General features: G+C 46.4%; 1 protein-coding gene and 1 long non-coding RNA gene across 2 annotated transcripts; one reads left to right on the top strand and one right to left on the bottom strand.

The window, feature by feature from the left end:
• Positions 1-58: 58 nt before the first annotated feature.
• On the bottom strand, positions 59-25,633 carry prrc1 (proline-rich coiled-coil 1). Its single transcript, XM_038267765.1, has 10 exons — positions 25,629-25,633; positions 25,574-25,578; positions 19,629-19,762; positions 16,504-16,875; positions 14,241-14,386; positions 12,978-13,080; positions 12,735-12,898; positions 10,037-10,140; positions 4,211-4,313; positions 59-578 (listed from the first exon to the last, which is right to left on the bottom strand). Exons 3-10 carry the CDS (start codon positions 19,720-19,722, stop codon positions 369-371), a joined length of 1,296 nt encoding a protein of 431 aa, XP_038123693.1. The 5' UTR covers positions 19,723-19,762; positions 25,574-25,578; positions 25,629-25,633; the 3' UTR covers positions 59-368.
• Positions 23,011-23,396, top strand: LOC119771649. The gene is made up of 2 exons (XR_005279175.1): positions 23,011-23,191; positions 23,300-23,396. It is a non-coding gene; the product is annotated as an uncharacterized LOC119771649 (long non-coding RNA).
• Positions 25,634-27,994: the final 2,361 nt, after the last annotated feature.

The raw sequence follows: 27,994 nt of genomic DNA, 5'->3' as shown, positions 1-27,994 counted from the left end.
GCACATTTCAGTGCAAAGGAGGAAACTCCAGACTATGTTAAATGTCAGAAAACATCCGTTAGGGGAAAATGGGAAAACGTACATTTATTTTCAATTCATCAACTTATGAAAATCATTGTAAGGGTTAGCATTTTTATTTACATGGCAGACAGTGTCAGAAAACTGGCACTATGCTTTAAAAATACTAGACAGTGACCCATCTAGAATACATACTGATTGTCAATTGTTTACTTTTTCAAAGCACAATACTTCAACAAAAGACTGAGTTGAAATCATAAAAATTAAAAATTAACTGAGATAATCTCTGTTGGCACAAAGCAATGGATCTAAAACAAAGAGAGGAACGTTAGCGGTTATCTTCATCAGCCTCATTCCATCCAGGAAGGAAGTTTCTGTTTGTAGATTCCAGCCAGAGCTTTGGCCGCGCTCTGGATCATGTGACGTTGGCTCAACCCCGTCACAGACTGATGCCAGTCTGTCCTGTTAATGTTGGGCAGACCGTGCTCCAGGACCTCCCCCACCGTCACAGCCAGACCGGACCAACGCAGGCTGTAGTCAGGAGGGGTCCGGGACTGAGCCTGTGGGAACAAAAAGGTCTATGCTAGTGACTTTCAGCTTTATACCAAATCACCTGTAGTTAGACGAGCAAAACATTTTTAACAGGTAAACTTTCTATAAAACAAAGCATCCAAAACTATTTCAATACGGCAACATTTATTTCATCCAAAGGGTTAAAAACTCAAATCACAATAGAAAACAAAATAAAATAACCAGCAACATTTTACCTGTCAAAATAAACAACAATTATTAACTTCTTATATTAACTACTTTGGACAACATGCTGCCGTGTTTGACACTAAAGAAGATCCATCAGTCCTCAGCAGCTGTTCTGAGTCCGTCGGAGGGGAAGTTATTCAGTCAGAATATTCAAGGGTTGATTTCTTCTCTGATTTACCCACATGGTGCCATGGTAACGCACGGTAATTGGAGCAGGTTGATGAATAGGAGGGGCCCTGAGATGGAGCCTTGGGGAACACCACATGTGATTTCTGTGGGCTCTGGTGTAAAGTTACCCACTCACACATAAAGGTCCCTGTCCTTCCAGACCAGAAAGACTGACCCAGTTTTCCAGACGCTCTAATAAAATGCAGGGATCAACAGTGGAGGTCTAATAATGCCGGCACTGTGGTTCCTCACAGGATCCTGGGGAAGAGTCTCAAAATCAATCCACTGGACTTTGTTTCCAAGTTTGAAGATGTTTCTCTTCCCATCCTGGAAGCTTTTGTCTGAATTAGTTCCAGGCTTTACAGGGCGGCCAAAAACATGGTTTAGAAAACATGCAAACTGAAGCGGTACTGTCGGGTCCAATGAGGCTCTGAGAAATCTCTACAGTGGGTGTGGGTGTTAATGAACCTTAATGAGGTCAGGCTCAGGGAAACGTGCTCATTGTTAGGAAGGTGGGAATCACAGCTTTTTTCATAATTTTCCTGCTGAAGCAGAACTTCTAGTCGGGCCTGAACAGTCCTGCCAGAAGCTTTGAGAATGATTCAAATGTTAATATTTACAAAGTCTACTGTTCAGTTTTTATAACAGCAATCTGCATAAACTCCAGAATGTTCTAAAGAGTGATCAGCGTAACAGCAATTAATTGCAAAGTCAATATTTGCCTAGAAAATGAACTTTATCACCAAAACACATTTCATGGTGATTGCAGCCCTGCCTTAAAGGAGCAGCTACCATGGTTTCAGTGATTGGTCCATGAACACAGGTGTGGGTGGTGATGAGGACAGGGCTGCAGATCAATCTGTCAGGATTGAGTCAGAATGACGCCACTGGACACTTTAAAAAGAGGCTGCTGCTCGGCATCATTGGTTCTCTGCTGTGAACCATGGTTATCTCTAAAGAAACACCTGCAGTCATCATTGCACTGCACAAAGATGGCCGAACAGGAAAGAGAATGGCAGCTAGAGAGATTGCACCTCAGTCAGCAATCTATGGCATCATCAGGAACTTCAAGGAGAGAGGTTCCATTGCTGCCAAAAAGGCTCCAGGGCGCCAAGAAAGACCAGCGAGCGCCAGGACCGTCTCTGAAAAGTGTTTCAGCTGCGGGATGGGGCTACCAGCGGTGCAGAGCTTGCTCAGGAATGGCAGCAGGCAGGTGTGAGTGCATCTGCACTGTGAGGCGGAGACTCTTGGAGCAAGGCCTGGTCTCAAGGAGGGCAGCAAAGAAGCCACTTCTCTCCAGGAAAACCATCAGGGACAGACTGATATTCTGCTAAAGGTCCAGGGAGGGGACTGCTGAGGACTGGGGGAAAGTCATTTCCTCTCAGCAATCCCCTTTTCCATTGTTTGGGACATCTGGAAAACAGCTGGTTGGGAGAAGACCAGGTGAGCGCTACCAGCAGTCTGGTCTCATGCCGACTGTAAAGCATCCTGGAACCATTCATGGTGGGATTGCTTCTCAGCCAAGGGAGTCGGCTCTCTCCCAGTCTGACCTAAAAACAGCCATGAATAAAGAACGGAACCAGAATGTCCTCCCAGAGCAACTTCTCCCAACCGTCCCAGAGCAGTTTGGTGTTGAACGATGCCTTTTCCAGCATGATGGAGCACCTCGCCATAAAGCAAAGCTGATATCTAACTGGCTCAGGGAACAAAACAGAGAGATGTTGGGTCCATGGCTTGGAAACTCCCCTGATCTTAATCCATTGGTCAATCATCAACAGAATCCTGACCAAATTCGAGCATTGATGGAGCAGAATGGACGCCATCAGTCAAGATTTGGTCCAGAAGCTGATGGAGAGCAGCCAGGGAGAAATGTCCTGAAGAAGAGGAGTCTAAATATTGACTTCCTGCATTAACTCATTCTGTCATTAAAAGCTTTGGTTACTCAGAATATGATGCAATTGTATTTCTGGATGTGATGCAACATCTGACATGAACACCAGAGGGCAGCAGATCAGGTGAAATTATATTTGAATCATTCTCAATACTTTTGGCCATGGCTGTAGTTCTGCAGCTGCAGACTTTCCAAGCTCTTCTTTTTCAGTTGGTAAAAACTGGGCCGTAGTTCTGTGGGCGGAGCATAGCTGGACGCAGGAAGTCCTCTTCCTGCCATTGGACAGAAACAGTTGTTTCTTTCTTGGAGTTTTTAACCATCTGTTGATAGTGCTGATATTTATGAGTTAAATCACAGAACGGCTCTAGATATTTACATCTGCGAACCCTCGCCAGCAGGAGCTGCCGCTGCTCACCATGTTTCCCGTGCGGATCCATCCGCCTGGTTACCAGTTTTCCTGGGTGTTCGGTGCAGAAATTCTGTCTGCATGAGTCCGCTGGGAGGGGCGCAGAAGAATCCCAAAACAAAGTAATTTGGTCAGGCGCCCTCGTTAAGCACACAGAGCCGGCCTTCTTTATCAGCTGCTTAAGCTTCTTTCAGTCATTAGCTCTGATGATGATGATGATGGAGGCAGAGATCAGACTGATAGAAGATCTGCAGCCTCTGAGCTTCCTCTAGAAGTCCAGTCTGCTCTGTCCCTTCTTGCAGACGTCTTCAGCTGTGTCTCCAGGTTGTTGTCCAGGTGAACACCGAGGGATTTCTCTTCTCTCTTTCATCCTCTGACACTAAAACTGCCTCAGAGCCCGTCTGACTAACTGTTTCGTTCCCAGACAGAGCCGCCTGAGTAGCTAATTTAAAATGAGCTTTTCTAATTTAGAAAGTGTTTATAGATCAGAGCTTCTATGTTCTTTTTCTATGTCTGCTTCTGTCTCCTTGAACCCCAGTCGGGCTCAGCAGATGGCCGCTCACACTGAGCCTGGTTCTGCTGGAGGTTTTTCCTGTTTAAAGAGAGTTTTCCTCTCCACTGTCGCTACAAGCATGCTGCATGGTTCTTCTTCATTGGTCTCATTATGTTCTGGTTAAGCAGGGTTGTTACTGGAGGGTCACATTGTTCTGTTGTCCACAATAAAGTCTGTGTCACATCTGACAGGAGCTGAACTGAACTTGGTTCCTCAGGAAGGAAAGGATGAAATGAGTCATTTAGAGCTTAGCTGGAAAACCATGAGACATAATAGAAAACATGAGGCGTGTTTTACTTCAACAAATGTCAAAAATTAACAATGAAACTAACTTGGATGGAGTTGTTAAATCACTGGAGATGTTAAAGGAAACATCTGGAACATAATATTTTCTTCAGCAAAGCACAGTTGTTACCTGCTGAACGTGATCAGGAGCCAGAGGAGTGGCCTGAGTGAAGACCTCCAAGCAGATGGCGTGAGCAGGATCGTCCAACATCAAACAGCAAAGATCGAACCACCTGAAACACATCAAACATCTCTGAATGCCGACATGTTGAAGCATCGGGCGCTTCCAAATGGAATAAACTTTGTTTTTATTATTCATTAATGTGAATTTATGGTTATAAATGATGATGTCATTATGCTAATGTGGGGCCGCCCCTGTTTCCCACACAGACACACATCTGCTGCAGCTTGGCCCCCGTTACCCGACAGGCCCCCGCTCCCCGACAGGCCCCCACTCTGCCGGGGCTCCCCGACAGGCCCCCGCTCCCCGACAGGCCCCCGCTCTGCCGGGGCTCCCTGACAGGCCCCTGCTCCCCGACAGGCCCCCGCTCTGCCGGGGCTCCCCGACAGGCCCCTGCTCCCCGACAGGCCCCTGCTCCCCGACAGGCCCCCACTCTGCTGGGGCTCCCTGACAGGCCCCTGCTCCCCGACAGGCCCCCACTCTGCTGGGGCTCCCTGACAGGCCCCTGCTCCCCGACAGGCCCCTGCTCCCCGACAGGCCCCTGCTCCCCGACAGGCCCCCACTCTGCTGGGGCTCCCTGACAGGCCCCTGCTCCCCGACAGGCCCCTGCTCCCCGACAGGCCCCCACTCTGCTGGGGCTCCCTGACAGACCCCGCTCTGCTGGGGCTCCCTGACAGGCCCCTGCTCCCCGACAGGCCCCTGCTCCCCGACAGGCCCCTGCTCCCCGACAGGCCCCCACTCTGCTGGGGCTCCCTGACAGGCCCCTGCTCCCCGACAGGCCCCTTTCTCCCCGACAGGCCCCCACTCTGCTGGGGCTCCCTGACAGGCCCCCGCTCTGCTGGGGCTCCCTGACAGGCCCCTGCTCCCCGACAGGCCCCTGCTCCCCGACAGGCCCCCACTCTGCTGGGGCTCCCTGACAGGCCCCCGCTCTGCTGGGGCTCCCTGACAGGCCCCTGCTCCCCGACAGGCCCCCACTCTGCTGGGGCTCCCTGACAGGCCCCCGCTCTGCTGGGGCTCCCTGACAGGCCCCTGCTCCCCGACAGGCCCCCACTCTGCTGGGGCTCCCTGACAGGCCCCCGCTCTGCTGGGGCTCCCTGACAGGCCCCTGCTCCCCGACAGGCCCCCACTCTGCTGGGGCTCCCTGACAGGCCCCCGCGCAGTCCCCTGAGGGGAGGGGCTTAGACTGATGACATCAGAGCTGTTGTTTGGGTCACAGCAGGTCTTGCTGTGGTTCGGCTTCGTTGATCTGATGGCTCAGTTAAAGTTCAAGACATCTCTTTCTGCAGCCGGGCGCCTCCAGGCGCATCGCTGCCCCCCTCAGGACTAGGGCTGGTTACCGAACTTCGGTACTTTTATGGTACCGACCGAAATGCATCGGTTCTACAGAGTATCGAAACATGCCTGGTCTTTTGGTACCAAGTTTCGGTGATTGGCTGTAACACTTAACGTGATTGCGTCATCCAAGAAAAATACAGCCAGGGTTCATGTGTATCTGTTGTGAACTGGTTGTGAGCGTCGTGGAACCCCTTTAAAATGCCCCCCAGGTCAAAAGTGCGGCTTCACTTTATTAAGACTGATGCCAATAGTGCGCAATGCAATACATCGTGCATGGAAACTATTTAAGAACAGAAAGTTGCTCAGTGTTTGACTGCAAGAAGAGCGGACTGCAGCCGGCGCGACCATCCTCCTCTCAGCAGCCCGTGGGCGGAGCAAAGCCAGAGCGGAGTGAATCATGATGCGTTCACACTGGACGCAGCAGGAGCAGCAAAATCACGTCTGCTGCTTCCTTTTTGTTGCTTGTTCCAGCTTCTGACGCGCGGATGAAGCAGCTTTGCTGCTCTGGCTGCACGGTGCAAAAGTGGCTCTGACACACGTTGGGCGGAGCTACTCTATCCTTTATTCTCCTTGCAGCTATATTTGCTGTGATCAGTGGGAATAAAGTAGTTTTATTATGTTTTTAAGTGGGAAAATCCACCTGAAAACTTAATCAGTGCAGTCAGTTCATCCTGCCTTCCAATATTTCTGTGGGAGCCGCTCAGACCCCCCCATACCAGCGGTGCGCTGTCAGTAGGATCCCATTCAACGGGCTTGTTTGTCAGACATGGTAATTTTTCTAAAGGAAAACTGCTAAATAAAAAGGTCCTCACAATGTAACAGTGAATATTAGACACTGAAATTTGTTTTTTTATGTAAGAGGAAAAATGTACCGTATTTTCACGACCATAAGGCGCACCGTACTAAAAGGCGCAGTCTCAGTTATGTGTCCCATTTCTGTATTTAACACACACATAAGGCGCACCGGACTATAGGGCGCGTTTTTTATATACAGGTTAATGTCCTCTACTACCTTTAAATACCTCTACAGCGTATTTAAAAATACAGCGGGGGCAAAACTGAGTATGACTGTGCTTTATTCATGTATTTATTACAAAGTATTAATCAAACCTGGCAGCTGGCCGTGAGTCAGACACATCTCAGATGACACAGCGCTGTGATCACTCCTAAATTAACTTAAAATCCTGAAACCTGCCGACGGAATATGTTCGCTTTTATTGCTGGTATCCTGGTGCCTGCAGTTTAAATTATTTAGATGAAAAACACCTGCCAGCCGCCGCGGTGAAGAGGAGGAGACCCGGCCCAGAGGCTGCTGTTGAGTTAACTTTTCAGGTAGAAAAATAGAGCGGGAGCAAAACTGAGTATGATTGTGCTTTATTCAAGTATTTATTACAAAGTATTAATCAAACCTGGGAGCTGGCCGTGAGACAGACACATCTCAGATGACACAGCGTTCTGATTCACTCCTAAATTAACTTAAAATCCTGAAACCTGCCGACGGAATATGTTCGCTTTTATTACCGGTATCCTGGTGCCTGCAGTTTAAATTATTTAGATGAAAAACACCTGCCAGCCACCGCGTGAACCCGGAGGCTGCCCAGCCTAGAGGCTGCTGTTGAAAGGATTTCTCCTGTCGGTGCACCGCTGGTATGTGGGGGTCTGAGCGCCTCCGACAGAAATAGATAATCTGGATGAACTGACTGCAATTATTAAGTTTTCAGGTGGACTTTCTCACTTAAAAACATATTAAAACTACTTTATTCCCACTGATCACAGGAAATATAGCTGCAAGATTTAGATTATTTAGATGAAAAAACACCTGCCAGCCGCCGCGATGAAGAGGAGGAGACCCGGCCCAGAGGCTGCTGTTGAATTAAGTTTTCAGGTAGAAAAATAGAGCGGGAGCAAAACTGAGTATGATTGTGCTTTATTCATGTATTTATTACAAAGTATTAATCAAACCCATCAAAGTCATCATCCTCTGTTTCTGAATTAAACAGCTGCGCTAAATCAGACATGCCAGTTTCCCCTTCTTCGCTGTCAGAGTCACTTTCCGTGCAGCGCGGCTCCTCAGAAATAATGCCTGCTTTTGCGAAAGCTTGAACAACAGAGCCAGCAGACACGTTAGTCCAAGCATCTACAATCCATCCGCAAACGGTGGCGTAACTTGCCCGGCGCTGCCTTCCACTTATCCTGAAACTGTGGTCTCCGTCTGTCATCCATCGCTCCCACGCCGCTCGCAGCCTTACTTTGAACGGCAGCTTCACACCGATGTCGAGCGGTTGAAGTTCCTTTGTCAGACCCCCCGGGATAACGGCGAGCACAGCGTTCATTTGATTCACCTTTTTTTTCACATCGGCTGTGAGATGGGCACGCAGCGATGGTGATGCGTGGAAAAAACCACCTGGTCTCCTCACATACACCTGCCTCAGCCACGCTTTCATCATCTCCTCATCCATCCAGCCTTTTTCATTTGCGTTAATGTCATCAGAGCGCTGTGTCTGTCTCGCTGTCAGCTCCCAGATCAGCTTCTCTGATTGGTTGATGCGGCGCGTCCAGCAGCAAAACTTCAATTTTTCCATCTCGAGCAGCAGCAGCGCGTTGGCGGTGCGTCAGATGCTTAAACGCTCCCGAGGCGCTGCGCCTGCTGCTCAAAACGCGCTGCGGGACCTTTTGCTGCGCCTATACGCGCGTCAACCATTGACTTTGCATGTAAACTCGCTGCTTCTGCTGCACCTGCTGGGTCCGGTTCACACCGATGTCGAGCGGTTGAACAGCGAGCACAGCATTAATTTGTTTCCCCATGTTTTTCACATCAGCTGTGAGATGGGTGGGCACGCATGGAGTTACATATTAACAGCGATGGCGATGAGTAGAAAAAAAAAACACCTGGTCTCCTTACATTCAGCCACTCTTTCATCATCTCCTCAATGAGGTGGTCTCAAAAGTCGCAGTTACAACACACATAGGGCGCACCGCACCATAGGGCGCACCGCACATTTTGAGGGAAAAAAAGACGTTTAAGTGCGCCTTATGGTCGTGAAAATACGGTAAATGGAAAAATCAGAGCTTAAAATAAAAATCAAGATTTGTACTTCTTTATGTTGTATAATTTTCTTTTTTTTCGAATTGATATTATAAAACTGGTATCTAAAAAAGTATCGTTCAGGAACCGGTATCGAAGTGAAGGTATCGGTATTGGTACCGGAACCGAAAATTTTTGAACAATACCCAGCCCTAAACAGGACTCATCATTTCCTGAGCGTTACGCTGCCGTGCGTCATGCAGAAGTTAGGCTGTCGTTGGACAGAAGTTCTGGACTCGTTATGAATCCTCTGTTTACGCCCAGAATAGAAAGAATCCATGGAAAGTTCAGCGTCTGCAGAGTTTAGGTGATTCTGGGACGTCAGGCAGACGCTGGAGAAATCAGCAGGAGCTTAACTGTTTGTGGATATACTGGATTTGTAGTGGAATCCACCATGTCTGCTGTGCAGCTTTTGTTTTAACATCAGTGGTCTTATTAAAAACAGCCTACTTGTTGGGTATATTGTCTAGAGGTGGATAGTTTCATGTCTGACCCTCTTCATGAAAGGTTTTCCTTTTTCCATTCGATCAGAATGAGGAACATTTCAGAGGGGAAATAGTTTGGATCTGAATGGAATTTGATCATTTTCGCTCCACTGATGTTTTCATCAACGTTTTATTTTCACAAAGATTAAGATGTTGCTCCTATTTAAACATTAAGCAGAGGAAGCTGCTCTAAAATGAACTAAAATGTCCACATCATGCAGTGTTGCTCTTCAAATATGAAACTAATTCCTCCTGATCGACTCAAAGGACAACAGAAACAAGAAGCTGATCTACTAAATAGCAGCAGCTAGAATTCAGTTAGCAGTGCTATTGATTTAGCCTGATGATGCAGTATATCTTATCATTAGAACATTAGGACAAAGATAATTAAATATGAATAATTACTCATGTGACACAATTGATTGATCCCTAAAAGCTGATTGCAGCTCAATTTAACTCAAACAGCAGAAGGGGGAAGCTGACTGAGGTGAGGAGAGAGAATATTCTGAATGCAGAGCAACATGTTTAACCGGCATGAATCAAAGCAGCAAAGACATGAATGATTCTGCCAGGTGAGGCTTATCGCCGCCTCTCACTGCACTGGTTTCATTTCTGTCAAGACTAGGTTCTGGTTCTCTGCTTCCAGCACCTTATGTGGCAGAAACTGGTTTTAAGTTTTGGACACAAAAAGCAAGCTTTCATCAGACCTGAAGGGAAACATCTACATGCTGTTGGTTGGTGCAGAGAAATACAAATTTTAAATTGTAAATTCAACATTGGTTAAAAAAAGGACACAAAAAAGCAAATTGGACTTGGTTAGCCCTCCTCTGTGCTGCGACTATCGTTTGGGCTGTTGGGATGGTTTCATACTTCTCTGGAAAGAGTTCAGCTATGAAGCTTTCCAAGGCGACAACAGGCTGCTTCTCGTGGACGACTCCGGTCCGACGCAAGCTGTCAATCCGTTCCTGAGCTCCCTGCAGAGATATAGATACGCTCCTTCAGCTTTAAACGCTAACCACAGTCTGTGGAGCAAACTCTCAGTCATTAAAATAGCAATGTTTTACTTTTTAGTTTAACAAAGAGACATTTGCTGAACTTCCATTCAAAACCCCGAGTCCTTCCTGAAATGTAATGTAACTAAACGCTGCTGTTTTATTATAGAAGATAAAGCCTTGCCTTTAAAGAATGCTACTTTAAGGCTAGGCTTAAAACTTTCCTTTTTGATAAAGCTTCTAGTTAGAGTGGCTCAGGTTATCCTGAGCTATCTCTATAGTTCTGCTGCTATAGGCTGAGACTGCTGGAGGACATAGGGACCCCTTTTTCATCATTCTGCTTCATTCTATCTCTATAGTTCTACTGCTATAGGCTTAGACTGCTGGAGGACATAGGGACCCCTTTTTCATCATTCTGCTTCATTCTATCTCTATAGTTCTGCTGCTATAGGCTTAGACTGCTGGAGGACATAGGGGCCCCTTTTTCATCATTCTGCTTCATTCTATCTCTATAGTTCTGCTGCTATAGGCTTAGACTGCTGGAGGACATAGGGGCCCCTTTTTCATCATTCTGCTTCATTCTATCTCTATAGTTCTGCTGCTATAGGCTTAGACTGCTGGAGGACATAGGGACCCCTTTTTCATCATTCTGCTTCATTCTATCTCTATAGTTCTGCTGCTATAGGCTTAGACTGCTGGAGGACATAGGGACCCCCTTTTTCATCATTCTGCTTCATTCTATCTCTATAGTTCTGCTGCTATAGGCTTAGACTGCTGGAGGACATAGGGACCCCTTTTTCATCATTCTGCTTCATTCTATCTCTATAGTTCTGCTGCTATAGGCTTAGACTGCTGGAGGACATAGGGACCCCTTTTTCATCATTCTGCTTCATTCTATCTCTATAGTTCTGCTGCTATAGGCTGAGACTGCTGGAGGACATAGGGACCCCTTTTTCATCATTCTGCTTCATTCTATCTCTATAGTTCTGCTGCTATAGGCTGAGACTGCTGGAGGACATAGGGACCCCTTTTTCATCATTCTGCTTCATTCTATCTCTATAGTTCTGCTGCTATAGGCTTAGACTGCTGGAGGACATAGGGGCCCCTTTTTCATCATTCTGCTTCATTCTATCTCTATAGTTCTGCTGCTATAGGCTTAGACTGCTGGAGGACATAGGGACCCCTTTTTCATCATTCTGCTTCATTCTATCTCTATAGTTCTGCTGCTATAGGCTGAGACTGCTGGAGGACATAGGGACCCCTTTTTCATCATTCTGCTTCATTCTATCTCTATAGTTCTACTGCTATAGGCTTAGACTGCTGGAAGACATAGGGACCCCTTTTTCATCATTCTGCTTCATTCTATCTCTATAGTTCTACTGCTATAGGCTTAGACTGCTGGAGGACATAGGGACCCCTTTTTCATCATTCTGCTTCATTCTATCTCTATAGTTCTGCTGCTATAGGCTTAGACTGCTGGAGGACATAGGGGCCCCTTTTTCATCATTCTGCTTCATTCTATCTCTATAGTTCTGCTGCTATAGGCTTAGACTGCTGGAGGACATAGGGGGCCCTTTTTCATCATTCTGCTTCATTCTATCTCTATAGTTCTGCTGCTATAGGCTTAGACTGCTGGAGGACATAGGGACCCCTTTTTCATCATTCTGCTTCATTCTATCTCTATAGTTCTGCTGCTATAGGCTTAGACTGCTGGAGGACATAGGGACTCCTTTTTCATCATTCTGCTTTATTCTATCTCTATAGTTCTGCTGCTATAGGCTGAGACTGCTGGAGGACATAGGGACCCCTTTTTCATCATTCTGCTTCATTCTATCTCTATAGTTCTACTGCTATAGACTTAGACTGCTGGAGGACATAGGGACCCCTTTTTCATCATTCTGCTTCATTCTATCTCTATAGTTCTGCTGCTATAGGCTTAGACTGCTGGAGGACATAGGGACTCCTTTTTCATCATTCTGCTTCATTCTATCTCTATAGTTCTGCTGCTATAGGCTGAGACTGCTGGAGGACATAGGGACCCCTTTTTCATCATTCTGCTTTATTCTATCTCTATAGTTCTACTGCTATAGGCTTAGACTGCTGGAGGACATAGGGACCCCTTTTTCATCATTCTGCTTCATTCTATCTCTATAGTTCTGCTGCTATAGGCTTAGACTGCTGGAGGACATATGGACTCCTTTTTCATCATTCTGCTTCATTCTATCTCTATAGTTCTGCTGCTATAGGCTGAGACTGCTGGAGGACATAGGGACCCCTTTTTCATCATTCTGCTTCATTCTATCTCTATAGTTCTGCTGCTATAGGCTTAGACTGCTGGAGGACATAGGGACTCCTTTTTCATCATTCTGCTTCATTCTATCTCTATAGTTCTGCTGCTATAGGCTGAGACTGCTGGAGGACATAGGGACCCCTTTTTCATCATTCTGCTTCATTCTATCTCTATAGTTCTACTGCTATAGGCTTAGACTGCTGGAGGACATAGGGACCCCTTTTTCATCATTCTGCTTCAGAATATTAAAATCCTAAAGCAAAGCTAGAAGAGAGAAGAAACTGACCTTAAGTCCAGCTGCATAGCCCACTGGTTGGGGGGCGATGTTGGACTGACTGGGCTCTCCAGTGATGGTGGCCATCCCAAACACCTCCTGAAAGGCCTCTCTGACTGCCTGGACATTGATGTCTTTATCTGAACCCACCACAATGTCAATGTCTCCTCCCGACTCTAAGGGCAGAAACCTGAGTGAAGACCTTTGAACATGAAGCCCCCTGATGGAAGCAGAGGGGTGAGCGGCTCAACCTACTGATGTACGGCGCCATGCCAGGATCCAGGGTAGTGATCATTGACTCCACCGAGTGTTTGGTTTTATTCAGGACATTCTTTACAACCGGGTTACCAGCTACCCCCTAAAGACAAAGGGAACACAGAGACAGGTGAAGAGAACAGCTCAGTCTGCGTTACGGAATGCTGGAATAAATCCCTTTTCTTTGGGATTTGGCCTAATAGAGCGATTGGCTGAATTCTGACAAATCACAACAATAATTATGGTTTCCTTCACTGCTCCTCACTAACCCTCTGCTCTCTGCTGGAAACTAACAGCTCCGTCTATGAGGCTGAGAACCAGTCAGGAAGCAGGAAGGAATCACCTCTACTGGTGCATTGCAGGTTTCTGAGAGTCCAGCTAATAATTCATTGAACCAACCTGTTGCCTTAATTAGACCTAAACATACATCAAAGCAGCTGCCGGTTAAATTCCCTGATTGCTGCTGTGACTCCTTCAGCCAAGCAGCTACTCTGTCCACAAGGAATAGCAAATCAGATGAAGTCTAAAAGTGACGAATGAATGATGATTACCGCTGATAGACGGGACTGGAGGGCAGCGGGACAGAGAGGACAAAACACAGACTGGACATGCTCTGAACAGTCAGGACAGACCTCCCAGGACAGCGGGGGGGGGGCGTAGCAGACAGGTCTTTAGTGGAATCCAGATTTTAGTAGATTATCAGTAATCTCAGGATCTCCACAACATGCTGCAACATGTTTATTTACATTGGGGGGCTGTGGTGGCCTAGTGGTTAGGTCATAGAGCTTGGAACCCAGAGGTTGTGAGTTCAAGACTGACACTCAGGGTGCCTGAGCAAGACCCTCAACCTCTCACTGCTCCCCGGGCGCCGCACCATGGCAGCCCACTGCTCCCCACGGGTTAAACGCAGAGAGGGAATTTGTTGAGCTGTAGTTCTGACAGTGGAGTGACAGTCTGAGGTCTCAGCCAGGTTTAATGTAGCTGTGGCTGCTGGGCGTCTCCTCAGATCTTGGTCTGCCGGTGTGGTTATGCTCATCAGAACCAGCAGCAGCAGTTTTCAGATGCCAGCCAGGTCAGCACTGCTGGCTCATTTCCATACCAGCATTCACTTCCAGGCATTTTCATATCCGCGCTCCGTCCAGCTATTTTCTGCAGACGCTGGTCCGTATATTAAAATCTTCTAATAGAAGCAAACTTGGATCAAAGGAGAGACGTGTCTCACCAAGCAGAAAGGCAGAAGTGTGGAAGGATTAGAGAGTTAACCTTAAAAAAGCCCCATATGCCTGTTGCAGCTTCAGCCTCTTCAGAGGCTCTGGGGTCGTCCTCATCCTCTGGGAAAGTTATTGGAGATCCTGTATCTTGTCCTGTTGTCAAGGCTGGATGTGGAGCCATGCTGTTGGACACAACACCTGGAAACAGAAACAGTTCAGGAAGTCAGAGTAGAAGGACCAGGTCTTAGAAAACCAGAGGTTTCAGTGATTGATGGAGACGAGTCTCTCATTAACCGACTGCTGGAGACCAGCCTCCCTCCTACAGGGACACACTCTCACACAAAAACTTGTCTTGCTGTCTTTGCAGGACCTTTCCATGGACTTCCATTTATTTCTACAGCCTGACTGTGACCCATACCCTAACCATCATGGGTTCATCCTAGAGTTGGGAGAGGAATCAAATTAATACGATTAATTCAAGTTTTTAAAAGTCCATATATTGAAATTTTGCTAAATCGTAAAATCGAGGACGTCTCTTCTTCTGCATTTTTTTACCTGCGCGTTTGCTTCCACCACCTCTTTCCTCCTTCCACCCAGTAGCTCCACAGTTTACTCACAGCATGGCTGCTGCTAAAGCTGAAGAGTTGCTACAGAGAAAAGGGACTCGTGTTTTCTGGATTACCTGGAAGTGGTTGGGCTTTGACTAGGACGATGTGGAGCAGAGTGTTCAAGGTTGACCCAGATGACTTGGTTAATTATAGACCTATATCCAATCTTCCTTTCTGAGCTAAAATTCTTGAGAAAGTAGTTGCCAAACAAGTTTGCGATCACTTCCACCACAACGGTTGGGACGGTTTTCATAAACCGCCCCATCCCTAATATATATATATATATATATATATATATATATTAGGGATGGGGCGGTTTATGAAAACCGTCCGAACCGTTCGGTTCGACTGTCTCGGTTCGGTTCGCGTGTGTTTCGTTCGGTTCATGCGCTGCTCCTTTTTCTCATAGGCGAAGCGTTTACACTCCCGAGCAGAAGGTGGCGGTACTGCGACCAAAGCCAACCACCAGTAGTAAACAAGAAGAAGAAGAAGCGAAGCAGCGTAGCCGGGTGTAGCAGAAAAAAATCAGTTGTTGTGGAGAATTGTGTGGGTATGGCGAGTGGGAAAGAACAGGAGTTGGAAGACACGCCAGCAGCACTTTATAGGTCTGCTGTATGGGACCACTTTGCATTTAGAGTGACCTACGATGACGGCGGAAAGAAAGCTGGGGATAAAAGTGCAACAGTGTGCAAGCATTGCGCAACACGTTTTGTTTATGCTAACAGCAACATGACCAACATGTCGTGCTAACCCCGAAATCCCTCATACTCCGTCAGCGCTCCGCCCCGCTGCGCTCCAGACCGGCTGCTCAAAGCAAAGCCTGCAGCCTTCACTGTGGCTTCGTCCGCTCCGCTCTGAGTTCCTTGGAGATGGTAGAGGGCATGCGCCAGATGATTAAATTCAAAGCAGCAAAACATGCGGAAATGATCCAGGGTTTCCGCGGATCATTAAAAATAATTAAAATCCATTATTTTTTGGGGGATTTTTTCATTAATTCCATACATTTTTATGGGATTTCGGCGTAACGATCAACATGTATCGAACCGAACTGAAAACCGTGACCAGAAACCGTGAATCGAACCGAACCGTGGATTTTGTGATCGTTCCACCCCTAATATATATATATGTATTTTTTTTTTTATGCTGATGTTAGATGTTTCCTTCTTCCTCTGTAAAGAGCCCTGGGGTGACATGATGTTAATTGGTGCTATAGAAATAAACTGAATAGAATTTAAGCATTTTAAAAATTCTAGTTTTTTCAAGCATCAGACTGAAAGTCTGATGTAATTTCCGTGAAATGTAGCGTTTATTTATTTGCCTCAATCATTTCTTTTTGTTTGAAATATTTTCTTTCTCATCTGATTTTGCACGTAAGAAAATACGATTTTTTTTTCAGATTGAAGGTGAATTTCTAACCTTAGTGCATTTTTAGCAATGAAATCTTATTCAATACTAATATTATAAAAAAATTATATTTCTACTAGTTTAGGTTGCTACAACAAAAAATGATAGTTTTATTCTTTGATTACTCCACCAATAAACTGAACATTGATATATTAATCGACTAATGGTTTATAACAGCCTAATGAAAATAAAATGCAGACTCAATGTAAATATTAATTAATCAAGTTATAGATTCATCTCATTTTGTTTAATTAGATCTATAAAAATCAGCCATTGAACCAGAGAACGATGTGCGGCTCCAACCTGGCACCGGAGAGGCGTTAGAGAACGTAGGCATCAGAGGCGTCTGAGGCGTCCGTCCAGCGTGACCACGTGTGATGTCATGTCCTGCACTCCTGGAGAAGCCTGTCATTGGTGGCTGTCCAGAGGTGGCGGTCATAGCAGCTGCTAAAGGTGGACCAACAGAGGAGGCCAGATGAGGCAAAGATGGGGAATCAACCGATGGGAAACTGGAACCAGTGGGGAATGTTTTAGAAGAGGCAGTCAACTGGGAGGGACTGGGAGCAGCTAAAGAGCTACTGAAGGGAGGAAGAGGATGAACATATGGAGGAGGGATAGAAACGGAGGCTGGTGAGACAGAACTGGTCCCAGTGAGAGGAAGGTGGCTGGACACACCTGGAAGAAAAAGATTAAAAGCAGTGAATCTATCAGATATGAACATGTCCAAACGTTAGGTCAGGTGCAAACGATAGGTCGGGCCCCAACGACATGTCGGGTCCCAATAATGGGTCCAAACGACAGGTGGGGTCCCAATAATGGGTTCCCACGACAGGTCGGGTCCCAACAAGAGGTCCAGTCCCAACAACAGGTCGGGTCCCAACGATGGGTCCAAACGACACGTGGGGTCCCAACGACAGGTGGGGTCCCAACGACAGGTCGGGTCCCAACGACAGGTCGAGTCCCAACGACAGGTCGAGTCCCAACAACAGGTCGGGTCCCAACAACAGGTCGGGTCCCAACGATGGGTCCAAACGATAGGTGGGGTCCCAACGACAGGTGGGGTCCCAACGACAGGTCGAGTCCCAACGACAGGTCGAGTCCCAACGACAGGTCGGGTCCCAACAACAGGTCGGGTCCCAACAACAGGTCGGGTCCCAACAACAGGTCGGGTCCAAACGATGGGTCCAAACGATAGGTGGGGTCCAAACGACAGGTCGAGTCCCAACGATGGGTCCAAACGATAGGTGGGGTCCCAACGACAGGTCGAGTCCCAACGACAGGTCGGGTCCCAACGACAGGTCGGGTCCCAACAACAGGTCGGGTCCCAACGACAGGTCGGGTCCCAACAACAGGTCGGGTCCCAACGATGGGTCCAAACGATAGGTGGGGTCCAAACGACAGGTGGGGTCCCAACGACAGGTCGAGTCCCAACGACAGGTCGGGTCCCAACGACAGGTCGGGTCCCAATAATGGGTCCCAACGACAGATGGGGTCCCAATAAAGGGACCCAACGACAGGTGGGGTCCCGATAAAGGGACCCAACAACAGGTGGGGTCCCAATAAAGGGGTCCAAACAACAGGTCAGGTCCCAATGATGGGTCCAAACGATAGGTGGGGTCCAAACGATAGGTGGGGTCCCAACGACAGGTGGGGTCCCACCGACAGGTCGAGTCCCAACGACAGGTCGGGTCCCAACGACAGGTCGGGTCCCAATAATGGGTCCCAACGACAGGTGTGGTCCCAATAAAGGGACCCAACGACAGGTGGGGTCCCAACAACAGGCGGGGTCCCGATAAAGGGACCCAACAACAGGTGAGGTCCCAATAAAGGGACCCAACAACAGGTGGGGTCCCAATAAAGGGACCCAACAACAGGTGGGGTCCCAATAAAGGGGTCCAAACAACAGGTCAGGTCCCAATGATGGGTCCAAACGATAGGTGGGGTCCAAACGATAGGTGGGGTCCCAACAACAGGTGGGGTCCTGATAAAGGGACCCAACGACAGGTGGGGTCCCAACAACAGGTGGGGTCCCGATAAAGGGACCCAACAACAGGTGGGCTCCCAAGAAAGGGGTCCAAACGACAGGTCAGGTCCCAACGACATGTTGGGTCCCAATAATGGGTTCCCACGACAGGTCGGGTACCAACGACAGGTTGGGCCCCAATAATGGGTCCCAACGACAGGTGGGGTCCGAATAAAGGGACCCAACAACAGGTGGGGTCCCAATAATGGGTTCCCACGACAGGTCGGGTCCCAACAAGAGGTCCAGTCCCAACAACAGGTCGGGTCCCAACGATGGGTCCAAACGATAGGTGGGGTCCAAACGATAGGTGGGGTCCCAACGACAGGTGGGGTCCCAACGACAGGTCGAGTCCCAACGACAGGTCGGGTCCCAACGACAGGTCGGGTCCCAACAACAGGTCGGGTCCCAACGATGGGTCCAAACGATAGGTGGGGTCCAAACGACAGGTGGGGTCCAAACGACAGGTGGGGTCCCAACAACAGGTGGGGTCCCAACGACAGGTCGAGTCCCGACGACAGGTCGGGGTCCCAACAACAGGTGGGGTCCCAAGAAAGGGGTCCAAACGACAGGTCAGGTCCCAACGACATGTTGGGCCCCAATAATGGGTCCCAACGAAAGGTGGGATCCCAATAATGGGTTCCGACGACAGGTCGGGTACCAACGACAGGTTGGGCCCCACTAATGGGTCCCAACGACAGATGGGGTCCCAATAAAGGGACCCAACGACAGGTGGGGTCCCAATAAAGGGACCCAACAACAGGTGGGGTCCCAATAAAGGGACCCAACAACAGGTGGGGTCCCAATAATGGGTCCCAACGACAGGTAAGGTCCCAATAAAGGGGTCCCAACGACAGGTAAGGTCCCAATAAAGGGGTCCCAACGACAGGTCGGGTCCCAACAAGAGGTCCCAACGACAGGTCGTGTCCCAATAAAGGGACCCAACAAAAGGTGGGGTCCCAATAAAGGGACCCAACGACAGGTGGGGTCCCAATAATGGGTCCCAACGACAGGTGGGGTCCCAATAAAGGGACCCAACAACAGGTGGGGTCCCAATAAAGGGACCCAACAACAGGTGGGGTCCCTCAGGCAAAGCAATGCAGCTTTTGTCCACTGGGGGAGCCAAAATTAACCAAAACTAAGAGGTCTTTCAAACTGCTTTATTCCTTAAATTGACATTTATATGGTTATAGAGTGAGGCATCCAAATGTTAGCTGGTTATCTAAGAAAGGTAAAAACCTTCTCTATGAAGTGCAGATACACCAACCAGGGTTTGGATCATTGGCCTAAGATTTTTTATTTTTTATTTTAGAATCTGGGATCAAACAGAGATGATGATTGGTCCCCTCTTAGAGCAATGCCTGGATCTGAGGTTTGGTTAACTGAGAGAGGAACCTTCCAGCCTTACCAGTAGTGGTTGGTGGACTTCTGGCTGCAGCCGCGACCGTTACGGGAGCTGGGCTCACAGGAGGGGTTGTTTCAATCCCGCTCTCTTCCATCATCTTCTCTGGTGTAGATCCAAACCGAAGCCCAGATACTGTTGCAGAGAAAAGGTTTTTCTGAACAAACCACGAACCTCACATTATACAAGAGTAATATACAGGTGCTGGTCATAAAATTAGAATATCATGAAAAAATAGATTGATTTCAGTAATTCCATTTAAAAAGTGAAACTTGTATATTATATTCATACATTACATACAAACTCATATATTTCAGATGTTTATTTTGTTTAATTTTGATGATTACAAATGACAACAAATGAAAATCTCAAATTCATCATATCAGAAAATTAGAATATTACTGAAGACCAATAAAAACAAAGGATTTATAGAAATGTTGGCCAACTGAAAAGTATGAACATGAAAAGTATGAGCATGTACAGCACTCAGTATTTAGTTGGGCCTCCTTTGGCCTGTATTACTGCAGCAATGCGGCGTGGCATGGAGTCGATCAGTCTGTGGCACTGCTCAGGTGTTATGATAGCCCAGGTTGCTCTAATAGTGGCTTTTAGCTCTTCTGAATTGTTGGGTCTGGTGTATTGCACCTTCTTCTTCACAATACCCCATAGATTTTCTATGGGGTTAAGGTCAGGAGAGTTTGCTGGCCAATTAAGAACAGGGATACCATGGTCCTTCAACCAGGTACTGGTAGCTTTGGCACTGTGTGCAGGTGCCAAGTCCTGTTGGAAAATGAAATCTGCATCTCCAAAAAGTTGGTCAGCTGCAGGAAGCATGAAGTGCTCTAAAACTTCCTGGTATGTGGCTGCGTTGACCCTGGACCTCAGAAAACACAATGGACCAACACCAGCAGATGACATGGCACCCCAAACCATCACTGACTGTGGAAACTTTACACTGGACTTCAAGCAACGTGGATGAAGTGCCTCTCTTCTTTTCCCCCAGACTCTGGGACCTTGATTTCCAAAGGAAATGCAAAATTTACTTTCATCAGAGAACATGACTTTGGACCACTCACCAGCAGTCCAGTCCTGTTTCTCTTTAGCCCAGGCAAGACGCTTCTGACGCTGTCTGTGGTTCAAGAGTGGCTTGACACAAGGAATGCGACAGCAGAACCCCATGTCTTTCATACGTCTGTGTGTGGTGGTTCTTGAAGCACTCACTCCAGCTGCAGTCCACTCTTTGTGAATCTCCCCCACATTTTTGAAGGGGTTTTGTTTCACAATCCTCTCCAGGGTGCGGTTATCTCTCTTGCTTGTACACTTTTTTCGACCACATCTTTTCCTTCCCTTCGCCTCTCTATTAATGTGCTTGGACACTGAGCTCTGTGAACAGCCAGCCTCTTTAGCGATGACCTTTTGTGTCTTGCCCTCCTTGTGCAAGGTGTCGATGGTCGTCTTTTGGACAACTGTCAAGTCAGCAGTCTTCCCCATGATTGTGTAGCCTATAGAACTAGACTGAAAGACCATTTAAAGGCTTTTGCAGGTGGTTTGAGTTAATTAGCTGATTAGAGTGTGGCACCAGGGGCCATCAATTTTGAACCTTTTCACAATATTCTAATTTTCTGATATGATGAATTTGAGATTTTCATTTGTTGTCATTTGTAATCATCAAAATTAAACAAAATAAACATCTGAAATATATGAGTTTGTATGTAATGTATGAATATAATATACAAGTTTCACTTTTTAAATGGAATTACTGAAATCAATCTACTTTTTCATGATATTCTAATTTTATGACCAGCACCTGTACTTGGTCAGTGGAGACGCCAAACCAATGTGTGTTAGCGGTTAGCCATGTCTTCATTACCTGAAGCGGATAATAGCCCCGTCTGCAGCATCCAGGGCTAACGCTAGCCCGTCTGCAGCATCCGGGGCTAAAATTATCCCGTCTGCAGGATCCGGGGCTAAAGTTAGCCCGTCTGCAGGATCCGGGGCTAACGCTATCCCATCTGCAGCATCCGGGGCTAAAGTTAGCCCGTCTGCAGCATCCAGGGCTAACGCTAGCCCGTCTACAGCATCCAGGGCTAAAGTTATCCCGTCTGCAGCATCCAGGGCTAACGTTAGCCCGTCTGCAGGATCCGGGGCTAACGCTATCCCGTCTGCAGCATCCAGGGCTAATGCTAGCCCGTCTGCAGCATCCAGGGCTAACGCTAGCCCGTCTGCAGCATCCAGGGCTAACGCTAGCCCGTCTGCAGCATCCAGGGCTAAAGTTATCCCGTCTGCAGCATCCAGGGCTAACGCTAGCCCGTCTGCAGCATCCAGGGCTAAAGTTATCCCGTCTGCAGCATCCAGGGCTAACGTTAGCCCGTCTGCAGGATCCGGGGCTAACGCTATCCCGTCTGCAGCATCCGGGGCTAACGCTAGCCCGTCTGCAGCATCCAGGGCTAACGCTAGCCCGTCTGCAGCATCCAGGGCTAACGTTAGCCCGTCTGCAGCATCCAGGGCTAACGCTAGCCCGTCTGCAGCATCCAGGGCTAACGCTAGCCCGTCTGCAGCATCCAGGGCTAACGTTAGCCCGTCTGCAGCATCGAGGGCTAACGCTAGCCCGTCTGCAGCATCCAGGGCTAATGCTAGCCCGTCTGCAGCATCCAGGGCTAATGTTAGCCCGTCTGCAGCATCCGGGGCTAAAGTTAGCCCGTCTGCAGGATCCGGGGCTAAAGTTAGCCCGTCTGCAGGATCCGGGGCTAAAGTTAGCCCGTCTGCAGCATCCGGGGCTAAAGTTAGCCCGTCTGCAGCATCCGGGGCTAAAGTTAGCCCGTCTGCAGGATCCGGGGCTAAAGTTAGCCCGTCTGCAGGATCCGGGGCTAAAGTTAGCCCGTCTGCAGGATCCGGGGCTAAAGTTAGCCCGTCTGCAGGATCCGGGGCTAACGTTAGCCCGTCTGCAGGATCCGGGGCTAAAGTTAGCCCGTCTGCAGGATCCGGGGCTAAAGTTAGCCCGTCTGCAGGATCCGGGGCTAAAGTTAGCCCGTCTGCAGGATCCGGGGCTAAAGTTAGCCCGTCTGCAGGATCCGGGGCTAACGTTAGCCCGTCTGCAGGATCCGGGGCTAAAGTTAGCCCGTCTGCAGGATCCGGGGCTAACGTTAGCCCGTCTTCAGCAGCCAGGGTTGAATATTAACGTTGTCTTAAAGTTCAAATGAGTTTAATTTTTCATCAATCCATTTTTACATTAATGCAACCAGTGTTGATTTAGATGTTATGATCTCTGCCCTGCTTCCCTTTATATGCAGCATTATAGCTTTTAAACCTTTCTAATACCTCATTTACTCTGCCCTTGAAACACCGATCCATGCTGTGACCGGTATGACAGATCAACTGGGGAGGAGATCAACTGGTGACGTCAACTGGAAAACCGCTGATTTTTGCAGATGTGTCTGTGGGCGGGGCTTTTCAGGACCCCTCGCCTCAAACAGGAAGTAAACTGCGTGTAGACTCCAAGAACTACAAATTATTTTGTTATCCGATCGATGCGAAATACGTTGAGATTTTAAGAAGTCACCATCACAAAGGTATTTAATTGCATTAAGAAAGCATATAGCATGTTTTAGGGTTTTCTCCAAACCCGCACACAGAGATTTGAGGAACTTGTCCTGCTGTTGTTTATCTGTTTGTTTCAGAGCCTCAGCGATGAGAGAAAGAACCGAGTAGAAAAACCACAGAAAGCTGTATGAGAAGTAAAAACAGCCAGTGCAATAAAAGGTCAATGGGAACAACTATCGGTGTAATTTTTTTTCCCATTTTTTTGTCGTCCTGTATGTCTTGTAAATTAAAACAAGCGAAAATAAAAATTTCCTCTTTTTTTTTTTTTTTTCTCAAAAGCGCCGACTGTTTATATGGAGGGAAACTTACAGCCCAACTCGTTCCCAGAGGAGTTATAAATGTCTTTAAAGTTTAAGATGTGTTGCAGGAACAAAGCAAAATAACATAACTGCTGCGGGGAAGAGTGAAATCTCTGAATTCAGTTTATATATTGTGTGAATATATGTGATATTTTGGGCATCGGGGCGAACAAATGCAGAACCTGCTGCACTAAAGCATTAAAAGAAGCAGCAGAGCCTCCAGGCTAACTGCTGCCAAACAATGAATAAATAAAACAGGGAGATTTTACGGTAGATATCTGATCGAAAAAAATGATCTGGTTATTATTTTTCCTTTTAATAGCAGAGCATAACTTACTGTCTAACTATCTCTTAACGGGGAGGCCCCATTCTGTTCTAAGAGTAAAGAAGGAAAAAATAGTAATAATATCTGATATTCTGGAATTCAAACATGTTTTAAGCGAACAGCGGACTCTGAAACATTAACTGTCACCAGTTGATCTAGAGTTGATCTAGACCAGCTCTTAAACAGGCAAAGCAGACACACGCAACAGGTTCATTATCGCAGATGGGGTCACTTTTAGTGTTCGTCTCACTAGCTCTGCAGATATATAGACGCTTTGCAAATTAAATCAACGTCGGCCGCGGGTTCGATCCCACATGAACTCTTATGCCCTCCTTTTATTTTAACATTTTTCCACAGATGGGCAAGATAATATTATCTCGTAACTCTGAAATGACAAACATTTCATCGTAATCAACGTTTTTTGCTGAGTTGCTTTTTGTCATTCTAATTGTACCAGTGAAAGCAAACAATTTAGACCAATAGTAAAAAGTAGACAAAGCAATACTCTATTGCCCGTAACTTGAAAAACGTGAATGATTTAAAGTTGTTCTGCATGCAAATCAAATAATGTGGCGTCCTCAAAACAACAGAAGGGAATAAGATGACAGCTGACTGCGTGAACATGGTCACACATCATGACAGGTTCCTAATTGCGGTAAGAAAAATGATCAACAATAACAGTTAAAAATGTAAAGTAGCCTGCTACAACCCTAACTGAGGATAAGATAATAACATCCAAACATCCCAGGAGATGGAGCGTTTTACAGCCCATATTCCTCCAGATCCCGCTGGATCACAAGTTAATCTGTGACACTCTGCAGATTCTGACGCTTTCAGATCCTCACGATGCGTTTATTTGATCCCCAAACTTAAATTACTCATAATATTTCACATTATCCACAGACGTATGTTGGATAGATATCAGGCCAGGATAAATTATAACCTTTATTCTGACCCGTTTGTTTACATTTGCGGCATTTTGATCGGGCAACCACGCAGCCAACTAATCTCTCCAAACAGCTGTGCTGTGGACCCCGTCACAAATTAATCTAGTTCTTCGTTTAAGATTATCTGCATTTTTCTACAAGATAAAACATAAAGCAGTCATGGCGTATGGGGCCAAAATGGTGGCTTTAATATTTGCAAATGTGTGTGGAGAGTTGTGTGTCTGTATCTCGATTTGTGTGTGTGCAGTGGGATTTGAAAATGTGTAAATAAATCTGTAAATGTGTGAGGAGATTTGTGTGTCTGTACAACAATCTGCAAATGTGTAAAACTACTTGTGTGTAATCCGTTTTGCAAATGTGTAAAACTACTTGTGTGTAATCCGTTTTGCAAATGTGTAAAAAATCCACAAATCTGTATTCAGATCTGCAAATGTGTACTGAGATTTGCAAATGTGTAAAAAATCCACAAATCTGTATTCAGATCTGCAAATGTGTACTGAGACTTGCAAATGTGTAGATCAATCTGTAAGCACACACAGAGACACTTGTGTCTGAAGTATTTTCGCTTCAAGACCCAGAAATACAGACAAATCATTGGTTACAAGTCAAGCGGTTTTTCGGTTGGCTCTCTTTACACACGTGATTTTTGCTACTCTTCTGCCGCGTGAGATGCACAAATGCGTAGAAGGATTTGTATGTGTATTTTCGCGATTTGTAACCCCTTGCGCAGGCTCGCAGGCTCACATGCTGCCCTGACCGCAGGCTCGCAGGCTCACAGACAGCCTCTCTCTGCTGCGGCAGTTCAGCACAACTTGCTTCACATACAGCCACATACCACCAGTTGGCGGTATTGTACAGTACGTGACGTTACTGGGGTCCTAGGGGTTGTACCTGCTAAGTTGAGAGCAATGGAATCCCGTCAGCTTTCTGTAAGTATATTTCTTTAATTTTTTCTATAGTTTGCATTAGTAAAACTGTTTCTTCTGCTTCTGTTTTATGGCGGCTGGCAAGCAACTTTATGATGTGCATTACCACCATCTACTTCAGTGGAGTGTGGATCGGGATGCTATGTATTTTCCCACTGAAAAATAAAAATAAATATTAACAATATTTACATAAATAAACTTATATCCTTTCTACCAATTTCGTTTTTTCAAGATTGTTTATCAAATTACAAAAATAATCATAAGTAGATTTTTTTCCCCCAAAATATCTTGTATATTTAACTGTAATTTATTTTCTTGTAACCCTTCTCTCCATAGAATATTTATAACAAAACAACAAAACATGCTCCACCGTCTCCCCTTGATAACAAAAACCACAACCTCCTGTTCCCATTCTAAATAAGTTTCCATTTAACCCCATGTTTCCGAAACTTAATCTAGATATAACCTCTTTCTTATTCCTTTCCGTTCTCCTCATTTCACCAATTTTCCTTTGAATACTATAAAGCCACCTTCCAGTTCTATGCTCTTCCCACAGCTTCTGCCATCTTTCCGTAATCTTTTGTTTAATAATAGATTAAATTTTTTCCTTACTGAATGGTATCAATATATCATCCTTGTCACGTCAACTCCCGCAGCGGAGGAAAAAAAAAAAGGTAGAGGCTGTCTGTGAGCCTGTGAGCCTGCGGTCAGGGCAGCATGTGAGCCTGCGAGCCTGCGCAAGGGGTTACAAATCGCGAAAATACACATACAAATCCTTCTACGCATTTGTGCATCTCACGCGGCAGAAGAGTAGCAAAAATCACGTGTGTAAAGAGAGCCAACTGAAAAACCGCTTGACTTGTAACCAATGATTTGTCTGTATTTCTGGGTCTTGAAGCGAAAAATACTTCAGACACAAGTGTCTCTGTGTGTGCTTACAGATTGATCTACACATTTGCAGATCTGAATACAGATTTGTGGATTTTTTACACATTTGCAAAACGGATTACACACAAGTAGTTTTACACATTTGCAGATTGTTGTACAGACACACAAATCTCCTCACACATTTACAGATTTATTTACACATTTTCAAATCCCACTGCACACACACAAATCGAGATACAGACACACAACTCTCCACACACATTTGCAAATATTAAAGCTACCATTTTGGCCCCATAATGGCGACTCACACCCACACCTTAGCGGTAGCTGCGAACTCTGGGATTTAAATTCTACTGTGAAGACAGAAAAAGTAAAGTTTCCGCATCAACAGGTATGTGATTCAGATTCTATGAGCTGCAATGCGCCTAAGTAAATACATTTTACCCCTTTTTACATATGGGGAAGTAAAACCAGCTCAGAAGCAGCCCGCTAACGACTCATAACTGGATATTATAAACAGACTGAACAATAAAAATAAAGGTGTTTGACCTGATACAGTTCATCATACGGGACAAAGTTTTTGGATCCACTAAAAAAAAAAAACACCGTAGTAGAGACTTGTATTTGTGTCCAGACAGGAGAATAAAGGAAATATGAGAGCATTGAATATAAGAAAATAACTTTTTGTTAATATAAAAAAAAATAAAGTGGGAATATGCTGCTTACACACGTGCCTTCTGAATGACAGGCCTCATTAATGGATTTATTTTTACATTCAGGAATTTATAAAGTGGGCGGACTTTATTGTCCAAGCTAAAGGTTTTCATTTATAGCTTATCGTTCAACAGGAGAAATGACACTCCAGTGAGAGACAGACTTTTATTTGTATTTTTTCTTTACACTTGTGAACGAGGCTGTTCTCTGTGTGGGATTCTTTGCACTATATGCTTTGCTGAGGATACAAGTTATTTGCCACATTGTTCGAGTCGGAAAGAAGCAGGAATTCATTCGTTAGATATATCTGGTTGAGTTTGGCGAGCAGTTTTGTTACGTTTGGAATCTTTTTCATCAGGCATTTACACGGCCACCTAAGCTTCATTAACATCTGCAGTACGCATAGATTCTAACCAGTTGATCTGTCACACCGGTCCGAGCTCGGATCAGTTAACCAGGCCGAGCTCATTTCTGACGACCGTTTACACATCACGCTATCTCAGTTCCTCGGTTCCTCGCCTCCTAGTGACGATCAGCTGTATTACTGCCAGTATTGAAGGAGGAAATCAAGCAGTAACTGTTGCTCAGTCTCCCAGTAACTGTTGCTCAGTCTCCCAGTAACTGTTGCTCAGTCTCCCAGTAACTGTTGCTCAGTCTCCCAGTAACTGTTGCT

The sequence above is a fragment of the Cyprinodon tularosa genome, unplaced genomic scaffold (genome assembly GCF_016077235.1).
Source record: "Cyprinodon tularosa strain WSP-4 unplaced genomic scaffold, ASM1607723v1 ctg683, whole genome shotgun sequence".
Taxonomy (NCBI): Eukaryota; Metazoa; Chordata; class Actinopteri; order Cyprinodontiformes; family Cyprinodontidae; genus Cyprinodon; species Cyprinodon tularosa.
This window is presented reverse-complemented; position numbering and strand designations above follow the sequence as displayed.